The sequence below is a fragment of the Mytilus trossulus genome, chromosome 9 (assembly GCF_036588685.1).
Source record: "Mytilus trossulus isolate FHL-02 chromosome 9, PNRI_Mtr1.1.1.hap1, whole genome shotgun sequence".
NCBI lineage: Eukaryota > Metazoa > Mollusca > Bivalvia > Mytilida > Mytilidae > Mytilus > Mytilus trossulus.
The window spans coordinates 3492180-3503699 of record NC_086381.1 but is presented as its reverse complement, the minus strand read 5'-3'; the positions used below and the strand labels follow the sequence as shown (position 1 = coordinate 3503699).

The 11520-nt window shown below is 33.1% G+C and overlaps 1 protein-coding gene across 1 annotated transcript; it reads left to right on the top strand.

The window, feature by feature from the left end:
* Positions 1-3709: 3709 nt before the first annotated feature.
* LOC134683586 (uncharacterized) lies at positions 3710-5738 on the top strand. Its single transcript, XM_063542892.1, has one exon. The coding sequence runs from the start codon at positions 3710-3712 to the stop codon at positions 5627-5629; it is 1920 nt and encodes a 639-aa protein (XP_063398962.1). The 3' UTR covers positions 5630-5738.
* Positions 5739-11520: the final 5782 nt, after the last annotated feature.

Sequence of the window (11520 nt, the reverse complement as noted above, 5' to 3'; positions counted from 1 at the left end):
TAGCAACAGGACAACCATATTTTGATTATGGAATAATGGCAGGTATCATCCCACCTTGAACTAATTTCTATGGTTCATTGGTCAATGTTGAGTCCTCGTGCATTGGTATATTGTTGTTTTCAATAACCATAAGCAATATTTAAACTTTACTGAGCCAAGGAATTGTATATTTAAATTTATGCAATTCCTTGACTGAGCCAACATTTTGCTACAGAACTATAGATTTTATTCTATTCCAAAATCATAACAACATATAGTTTTGATAACAAAAATGGAATTATGACATGTAAGAAGCAACAAGCATGTTTATCACTCACATAAACTATGACTTTCTTCGTTTGGAGTGCAGTGGGGTCAAAATGCGGAAATAAGTATAGTGTTATTCATTATAAATTTCTCGTACATACTCCACATGTAACGATGACGGATTGGCAAGCACTCCAGTGCCTGCCCTTAGTCAATGCACTACTCGTGTGGTCGGAATAAACTTATGCACACTAAATCGAGCCGCGACGTCGTCAACACTCATTTCGACATCAACCATTCCAAGAGGTTTCTGACGGTCATTTTCAGGGGAGGACTGGTTAACGCCCCATACATTTTTTCTAACGTTAATTTCTTTTTCTTATCAATGGTGTGTCTCTTTCGCTTCGTAAGTTGTCAAAGAAACCAGAATTATAATTGAGTACGCCAGACGAGCGTTTCGTCTACATAAGATTCAGCATGTTGTTATATATATTGTCAATGTATATGTTTTCTTTATAAACTATTGTCACACTCTTGATACAGGCATTTTTATGTGGAATAATGGTTGATTAATTCTGGGTTTTTTTTGTAATTCAGTCGCATAGTTTTCATTTTTACTATTAGTTCCTCATTGAATATTAATTTTAAACCGAGCTGTAAGCTAAATATTTTTTCTTATGTGTGTCATTGTATTCTAAAATAATTTCATCTTTTAACGTAATTTCTGTTAATGTCACACCTCTGCATTTATGTTTCAAACTTGTCTATTTTCTCAAATTTTGGTATTAAGTCGAATTAAAAAATTTCGACACTATTTGCGAGGATGGTTTTTAGGAACATGGACAGTTCGTTGGAATGAGACGGTAGGTAGCTGGCCCTTGTTATGAGAGAGAAATATTTCTAGCTCATAAAGACACGTTTAAAGATGTCGCAAAAGAGCAGGCTAATGCTTCTATAAGGCAACACTCGAACTCGCAAAGTGGAAAGGGGGTTATATTAATTAAATTAATAACTTGTTTTCCAGACTTGTTTTTGTCTGTTTGCTAGTTGAAAACGTGAACACTTTTTATCTTGAGTCAAAACTTAAACACATGTTATCAATTGCATATATAGGTAATCTATATTGCATCACATATGTACATCGTACTTTAAACTTGCATTATCAGAGACAAGGACGTATATGTAAACATCTGTCTTTTCACTACATGTTCATCTGCACTTCTACTATCCGCCGTATAGAACATTCTACAGGAGCAAGGTATGCATTTTACTTATGATATGTTTATATTGTCTTTATGCAATATTTGAAACTTAAAATACCTAAGCGGTCTTACAAAAAGGACATTACTTTCAAAATCAAACATACAAAATGTGCTGCGTTTGCTGCAACTGTAGATTTGATTAAAATCAAAACAACATATTTTAAAATTTTAAAACAGAGGACATATTTAATTTAAATGTACTTAATATACACTAAGATTAATCAAACACATATTTATACGGGCTGTACATTGTGTCTCTGTCATAGCGATTTAAATAAGACATAAAATGGAATTGAAATGAAATTGGGAGTATTTTCTTAATGTGTCGGATCATCCTTGTGTAAAAAAAAGAAAGCTGTCCAGACAAAATTGTTTATTATCCTTGCTTAAATCTAAAGTATTATAAACGCATACACCAATAGATGATTTAGATTAGAAGAGAAAGTGTTTATTTTACTTTTGATGTCAGTTATGATCGCTTTTCCGGCAAAATATCTTTGTTTAATCAAAAATTATCAGATTAAATATTGTTAGACTTGCTCGTTTCAAGGCTTTTTATAGTCCAACTAGTCTTAACAGCAATTAGGAAAAAAGTAAATAAAAAACTTCGGAACTCCTAGGATTACCTTATTCCGTATTCAAATGGCAAAATCACAGGCTGGAACAATCAAACGAAACTACTTTAACTTGAACTTTCAAACTCAAAAATATATAATTGTTTTGCAAAAATGTGCTTAGCTATGTAAAGGTGGGAAAACTAGTAAAAATGAGAAAAAAAAAGGAAAATAGTCTCTCTTCAGTGTCAGTATATATGTAAGATCTGTACATTAGAGGACACAATTGGTTGTCCTGTCCTGTCCGTTTACAGAAAGTCCTTTTTGTTTTTATTTGGCAAATGATTGGGTATATTTCAATATAATTTTAATATAAACATTTATTTTCTGTTTGCAAGTTTCAAATGTAATAAGCATCCGTTAATGAGACCCGTGGTGTTGTGGTAAGTGCACCGGAATACTAACACGAAGGTTCCTTGTTTGATTCCTGTTCCGGGATGAAAATTTCATGGACTGAATTTTCGGCTGTCCCTTGACACTATTTGCGAGTATGGTCTTGAGTATACGATGATAGTCCGTCGGTAGGGGACGATAAGTATCTGACCAGTGTTAAAAGACAGAGCCATATCTCTTGCACATAAAGGACACCCCTGTCGAAAATAACAGGCCAATGCCGTTACAAGGCAACACATGCACCTGCAAAGTGCAAAGGTATAAATATAAGTTGTAAAAAGTAAAATCACAAAAATACTGAACTAAGAGGAACAGCTTGTTTCCCAATCTACTATAAATAAGTATGTTTTAACTAAACATCTAAATTCTAACTTGACGTACTTCAAACGCTTTGAGTACACACCCGTGGTAAAATACGAATATTTTGAATTGGCTGTTCCGATCGTACTTCCACGTCATAAGTCTTTTTTATGAATTAAGTAACCGACTTCATAGAATGATGACGTAATAATTTAAGCATTTTACGAGAAATACAAGTTTGTGAACCGTAAATCATCACAACAAGAAAACGTAAACAACGCTATCGTTCAGGGTAAAATATTCGTCATAAAAGGCCAACCCGTGGTAAAATCACGATATATTCAAGATCCCATGAATAATTTCTTAATTAAACCAAGGATTTGTATAGTTAGATATAAAACTTTAAATAAAAGAATGATCAACAGTAGATGTTAGTAGGTTACTCTTATAGAGGTGTTGTCCGTTTACGATTATCAACGAATCGATTTGGTAGAAGATGCAGGTGAGCGACACGTGCACAGGCTCTTGATAAATAAAGGCAACAGTAGTATACCGCTGTTCAAAACTCATAAATCCATGGACAAAAAAACAAAATCGGGGTAACAAATTAAAACCAAGTGAAACGCAGTAAATATAAGAGGAGAACAACGACACAACACTGAAATGTAACACACACAGAAACGGACCAAGCATCAGACAAAATCCCACGAGAATAACAAGTATAACACCAAAACCAAATACATGAATTTGGGATAGACAAGTACCGTGCCACGTCTTATCTTAAAATTGATAAATTATGGTTTGTTTGTATATGACCGATGATATCAAAATGAATGCAGTTGAAGACGGTAGGTTATATATTTATAAATGTTAATAAATCCCTGTTTTTTGTAGATGTTACGGCAAATGGTATTCAGTAATTTTATCCAGTTTAAAGATTTTCAAAGCTTATCATTCAAAGATGGTCCACACTTTTTCATTGGTGCCAATTCTTCTGGAAAGTCTAGTACATTAGAAATACTCCGAAGATGCATGTCAACTGATATCAACTCTACAATGTCATCCTCATATGACGAAACTAAAAATGCATACGCATTTTGTAAGTTCGAAATCCCTCGTTGTACCAATTTAGAAATCTTTAAAAACATATCTACCATATGGTCAGGCGTTGTTAAGAGAACAAATAAGACCTTCTTAAAAATTGTCTGGCTAAGAAATAGCATGCTGTCTACATCCACACTGGTTCAGGTCGTTGATTACATCATCGATGAAAATGGCGAATTTACAGTAAAAAGACAAAAGGTAGTGAATGCTGATCAATCGATCGGAGAAGAACAATTAAGTAGAACGATGAACAAACTTGTGTCCATTACACCACAAAGAGACCAGACGAATTCACAACTTAACACACAGAAGGATGATCATCTTGAACTTGCTCTTGACTTGGTTGACAAAATGTCGCTTATAACTGACGAGGAACTGCAAGCGAATTGGACATCGAATATCGATGATTTCAAAATGAAGTTAGAAGATATGCAATTCATTAAAAAATTAGAATCAACATACGTTGCGACAATGCCTATGCGAGCAATTGGTACATTACAATGGACAAGAAGTACAAAAATTGATAAAAAAGAAAAGAACTATCAAGAAGCGTGTGAAAGAGCCGAAATTATAAATGAACTCAGAACATCAGATGACGTTGATCAACCGGAAGCGGAACGTATATTTAAATTTCTCACTGATCCATTTGAATATGAATTTTTTACGGATCCACAAAAGCCAGGACTAATGTTAGTAAAAGAAACGAATACAGCTGAATTTCCACTTCTGAAGACACCAGAAGGTGTTTTCGAAGCTAAACAGTTCTCATTACTGATGGCACATAAAGTTTTCCACACAATTTGTCTTGAAGAACCCGACCGATGCATGCATCCGCAGATGGTAGAAAGGATGCGAGATATCTTTCAAAGAGAGAGTTTACATAAGAACAAAATGGTGATTGTAGTATCTCACAATCCTTTCCTGATCAACAGCATTACTGCAGAAAAAACTCATGTATTCTTCCGAAAAGTTGAACAAATGTCATCTAAAGTTTCCTGTGATATCCGGGCAATCGACGACATAAACAGGCACATAACAGATGTTGATAATCTAAAGAAATTAATTTTTGCTGCCAAAGTACTTTGTTTGGAAGGAAAAACAGATAAAATTATAATCGAAGGCCTCTTTGAACATCACTTTAAATATTCAGATGACGATGACAATATTAGACGTGACATTCACAGTCATCAACTGGTAGTTCTTGGTTCTAAAACATTCGATTCTGAAGTTGAAAAGTTTTGTGAACAGACCAGTTTGCCGGCAAAATGGATTTTTGATCGTGACAAATACATTACATTAGACAAAACCAAAAAAAAGATAGCGAAAATTGACACAAAAATAGATCCTAAAGGAAACTACTCACAATTTAAAGATAACACGATTGAAGAATTTTTACAAGATCAAAATGGATTCCAGAAATTGTCTAAAGAATTATACAACAAAGGATTATTTCTTTGGAAATCGGGGGATTTAGAAGACACCATCATATATTCTTTAAATTCCGCCCAACAGAAGGAAATATTAAGTATGACAGCACCAGACCTGACTGGAAAGACACCTGAAGAAGCACTTAAAGCGACAGAGACATTTAAGGAGAAAATCAAACGTAGAATATCTCATATTGATAGAGACAAATTAAGAGTATTGATAACTTATATGTCTCAATCGAGCGAAGTGAAACGATTCTTTGATTTTTTGCGAAGGAGATAAAAGGATGCTTGGAAACTTTTCTCGTTAAATCACCAGACAGTTGAAATAAGGTTTCTTGAAGTAAATCAATTAAAAAAATGTAGATATATTTTTGTTAACAATTGACACGAGCAAGGCAGATTATAATTATGTCAATAAAAATCAATACTTTATATACAAAATATATATATTCACGTTTTTTTATTAAATAATTTTTACTCTATCATTCTTCATCTTTAGGTTTCATGAACTCCTCAATGTATTAAATTGCAAATTGCACGTATTTATTGCAACAACTGCAAAATAGACTTATATATTACAAAGTGCTCGAAAATAAGACCTTGGATTAAAACTATGTACTTACTCGGGGAATTTGTGAGTTACGTGAAGGTGTGTGGAACATTTGAGATGAGATGCTCTTTAAATGTTTTAGCATAGAGGTATTTACTTTTTTGTGTGGGTAATGCATCCAATTGATTAAGCGTACGCAGCAAATTTTGAAATGAAAGAATTAACATGCATCGATGGAGCAGAAAATTGTCTATATATAAACTTGGAGGTTGCGCTGTTTTGACTGTTCGATAGGTTAGGAATAGCCGATTGAAATGCTATAGTTCAATTATAGTTGATTAGTTTCTTTCAGTTTTAATATTGCGCGTAGCATTTTCTCCTGTAGGGTGTGCCTAGTTAGGGTGTTTATCATTTCTGTTACCCTTCTTATATTACGATATCGGTTGCAGACATATATGAATTATCGTCTTTGAAATATTTTAAATTTTCAAGTCTATTTAAATAATTGAAGGTCAAAAACTGAATACGTGTTTTTCTTTTTGTGTCGAACTTTTAAATGATATTGTCAGTTTCTTTTGGACTTTGAGTTTGATTATATATTTGTATCTTTCGTTATTGTTTTGTGACCGATATGTCTGACTCTTGGTGTTCCTGATTGGTTAAAATTTGTATTAAAGCTTAGCGATTTGTTTTTGAAAGCTATAATGTCCCCTGTATATTTTTACATTGTTTGTTGTTGTTTGTTTAGCTAGACACCTGTGATTGTGATTGTGTACGCATTGTTTCTTAAATTTGTTCTGATTATTTTTTATCGGCCTGGATCATTTAATGGTAGATCAAATTTATAAGGTGTTGCTTTCAATTTCCTGGATCAGAGCAGACACTGTGATCGATATTGAAGTCACCACTTTTGAGTATGTTAGCTTTTTGTAAATGTTTGAGTAATGCTTCTTTAGTGATGATTCTAATAGAGTTACCCGTCATCTAAGAACTTCCGGTAAAGATGGCTGCGTCCAGTACATTGTAAAAACTCGGCGTGGTTTTGTCCTTTTAGATGACTGACCAAGAAAAGGATGAGAGTTTTACCCTTCTATAAACACTCATAAGCATTAATATGTCAATATAGATAAATACCAGTGACAATTCGGCGTTATTTCTACACATAAAATGTCAAACTCCTCGTCTGCACACGACGCACAAATCAGCATGTCAGATAAATTTTCATTTGAGATACACGAGGATGAAATTGACAAGTCAGTCACCCCAATATTTAAGGATTATCCAAGAGAATGTCTTCCAGAAAAAATTTAAGAATCCCTCGGGTGCAAAAGCCAAGAAACTACAATACGAGATAATTGATCCAAATCTTTATGAGCCCCCCCCCCCCCCCCCCCGCAAGAATGGTTGCATGTAGAATTAAGAGAAACAGGTTGGAGGCTTGGATACGTGCACTTGGTGTCTTATATTATGAACATTTTGGTAAAAAAGCTGAATTGTTTCAAGTTGACTGGTACGATGATCCTCACCAGTGGGAGGGGGAAGGTAACAAAGCTATATGCATAAACCTTACCAATTGCAATGATAAACAACTTGTATACAAGATAACATTATTCATCACTACTGGTGTGTTGCAAGCTCAAGGACTTAGCAAAGACCTCTTCACCACAAGGGACTTCCCAACATTAATAAAACTAGTTAATTATATTTGTGTACACAATCCTTCGTTAATAGTCAACACGGATGTTGATTCTACATGTAAATCTTCAGACAAAAACTCAATCGAAGAATCTACACGTGTAAAATCAGTTTTTAACTCAACTGCTAGTTCTGTAGACAATAAATTAACAGATAGCAACAACAACTCACATACAAGCATTCAAGCAAATGTTCCCACTTCTAATACATGTACAGAACCTACAATTGCCACAAAGGCTAAGATTTCTATCGGATATGAAGATTTAGATAGGCTTCAGTCTACTTTTGTTGAAGCTTTTGCTGGTATCACCAAATCTCAAACGGCACTTATAGTGCAAGCAGAAAAAAGCTTTTCGGATGTAATAAGATCAGCAATTACACCAGTTGTAGAAACAGTTAAAAAGCTACAAGAGCAGGTTAATAACAAACATTAATCAGAAACAATTTTGCATAATGCCTCTACGTGTAATATAAAGGAACACAGCAACATGGAAAAACAATTCAATAAACTAGAACATCGCATTGTAGAACTAGAAAACAAAGTCCATAACCTTTCTATGGACAAACACAAAGCTGCATCTGATTACGCTGAGCTTGATTTCAAATTTCGCATTGAAAATAATAAATTTGAAATAGCTAAAACTAGAATGGACCAGAAAATGGAGGATATAAATCATAATAATGATGATCTCAAGGTAAAATTGAACAACTTTTAAAAGAGAAAACTGACTCTCAATTTAATGAAATATTATCTCTCAAATCACAGCTATCGAGCATGTATTTACCTACACAGCAACAAAATTAGCAGCAATGTGCTAATGGGTCCTTCAACAATGAAGGCAAATCTAACAAACCTACAGCTCTATTTATTGGCACATCAAACACTGATAGAATTAATGAAAACAAACTCTCAACGGCAGTGGATATAACGAAAACTACAGCATATACTTTAGATGAAGCCTACGAGGTAATCTCAACCGCACAGTGTAGCCCTGATGTTGTTATCATACATTCCCTAACTAACGACGTTAAAAACAACAATCCAAATGAATGCATGGACAAACTACAAATGGTAGTAGAATCAATTTCTAGCAAATGGAAAGAAGCTAAAACCATAGTGTCAATAACTACTTCCCGCCTTGATAATCGCCTACATCGTCTTAATTCAGAAATCACTGATGGACTAGTAAAACGAAGATATCTAGATAATAAAGATGTATATGTTTCTGACAACTCAAACATATGGCATGGGCAAGTCTCAATACAACAACTCTTAAATGAAGATAAATTTCACTTGTCAGAGAGGGGAACATCAATGTTGGCTCCTAACATTAAGAATGCGTTACATACTGTCTTAGGTATTAAGGTACAACAAAGGAACAACAGATATTCCAGATCCACTGACCGTGCTCGTCAACAGAATCGGTCACAACATCGGCAATCATTTGACAATTATCATGATCATAATGAGCAAAATAGGGTCAAGTTCAAAAGAACAGGGTAAACCATGAAAATATAATTATTGTACTATCTTTTTATTTTTTCCTATAATAGAATCAGCAAGGTATTTGATTAAGTCAGATAATAGCCAGCTTATTGATCTTTATTTGTTCAAGTGTTATCTGTATATTTTTGGTAAATTAAAAGCTGATAAAAGGTAGTTTGTTACAAGTGGTAATTTTTATTTTTTTTCTTCTTTTTCTGGCAAGTAGCCAATTTGTCTCTAAGACTTAGTTTTTTGTTGTTTATTTTTTTTTTTTTTAAAAGATTTTGTTCATTATTAGTAGCCTATTTTGTTACCAATTAAGAAACATTACTTAAAACATGGTAATTTGGTGTCTAATTTAGATTTTTAAATATGGCTATACATGGTCGTTCTATTGTTAAGAACAATTTGAAAATATGTTACTGGAACATTGGTGGTATAAATACACATAATATGAATAAGTTAGAAGATCACCTTTTTGTACAAGAAAAAAAGAGTATGATGTGGTTATTTTAGCAGAAACACATATTGGATATGATGTTAACTTACATGTTGAAGGTTTTAAATATTTTCCCGTTTGTAGAAATATTTCAACCAGTGGAAGATACTATGGTGGGTTAGGCATTTTTCGAAGGACATCTTTAAAAGATCATATCAAGATAATTCCTGGGTTGTCCAAAGATTTTCAGTGGATAAAATTTGAAAAACAGTTTTTCTGTCTTCAAAATGACATATACTTATGTGCAGCATATTTACCCCCTGCTAATTCATATTTTACTAAGAAGTTAGATTTTGATATAATTGATCAAATGGAAAAGGACATTGTGTCCTACAAAAGTAAAGGGGATATTTTGTTTTGTGGTGATTTAAACGCTCGCACCTGCACTGAAGAAGATTACATTGCACAAGATAGCTCCAGATATCTTCCATTGTTTGAATCTTATAAACCTGATAATCAAATTAGATTTAGAAAGAATTGTGATGAAACACTTGATAGTAGAGGGAAAGAGATTATTGATTTATGCATAAGCAATCAAATGCGAATTGTAAATGGTAGATGCATTGGTGATTTACTTGGTCATTTTACTTGTTTTAATACACATGGCCAAAGCACTGTTGATTACCTTATAGCAAATGAAAGATTATTTAATCAGATACTTTATTTTAGAGTGTCAGAGTTTGTCTCAACATTCTCAGACTGTCATTGTAAATATCGTGGGAAATTTTGGCTAAATATCAATTAACAGAAACTCAGTCAAATAATCTTCATGCTGCCCCCGTTAATTTTAGATGGACTAAGGACTCCCCACTTAAATTTCAGCAAGCACTTTTGTCACCAGATAACCAGCAGAAAATTTCATCTTTTCTTATTAATGATAGTGATTGCTCTTCTGAAGACATTAACAAAAAGGCACAGGATTTATGTGATATCTTTCTTTCTGCAGCCAAAATTTCCCTGGTAACCCCAAAAAAGAATAAAAAGGGTTCCAGACCCCAGAAAAAATGGTTTGATAGTGATCTTTTAAAATGCGCAAAAATGTTATATCCTTAGGTAAAATTTATTCAAGATATCCTAAGGATCCTGTTATTAAAGGCAGATACTAAAAACATTTTAGAATCTATAATAAATGTAGAAAAGTTAAATATAAGTAATTTATCAATTCCATGCTACAAAAACTTGATACTCTTAGAGTTGAAAACCCTAAGCAGTATTGGAAATTAATAAATGACATTCAGGATAGCAAAAAAGAAAACTGCTCTTCACAAATTGATTCTGATACATGGGCCAAACACTTTCGTAATCTTCACTCTGAAATTGATAACACATTTTATTCACGACTTAACCAGTTGGAAATGATCCTGAATGACAAAGAAAAAAAAGAAGTTTTTAATGATTTAGATAATGATATTAGTAAAAATGAATTTTTGATGCTATTGCAAGCTTAAAATCAGGCAAGGCCTGTGGACCTGATTTAATTTCAAATGAAATGTTAAAATATAGTCGGTCATATTTGATAGGTTGCTTATATAAATTATTTAATTTGTACCTCAAGAATAGTGTGCACCCAAAGATTTGGGCTGATGGTTTTATTTCTTATATTACTTGTTTTGTAGACTTTCGCAAAGCATTCGACAGTGTAATTCATATAGGTCTTAAACTGAAGCTTATTAATATGAAAGTTGGTACTTAATTTTATAATATTATATCAGATATGTATAACAATAGTCAAGCATGTGTCAAAACAAGTCTACAAAACAAGTACTAATATATAATCTGCCCTCTTTACTGTGACAGTATTTGTCTATTAGTGTTTTTAAATTAAATATATGATCTGAAGTTCTGGCATTTTTTGTAAAGCCAATCTGAGAATTATGAATTAAGTTGTTTTGGTACAAAAATTTGTCAAGTCTTGTATTCAAAATATTGTTAAAAAGTTTA

Coding starts and splice junctions, on each gene's coding strand:
- LOC134683586 (XM_063542892.1), top strand. CDS start 3,710: ATGTTACGGCAAATGGTATTCAGTAATTTTATCCAGTTTAAAGATTTT.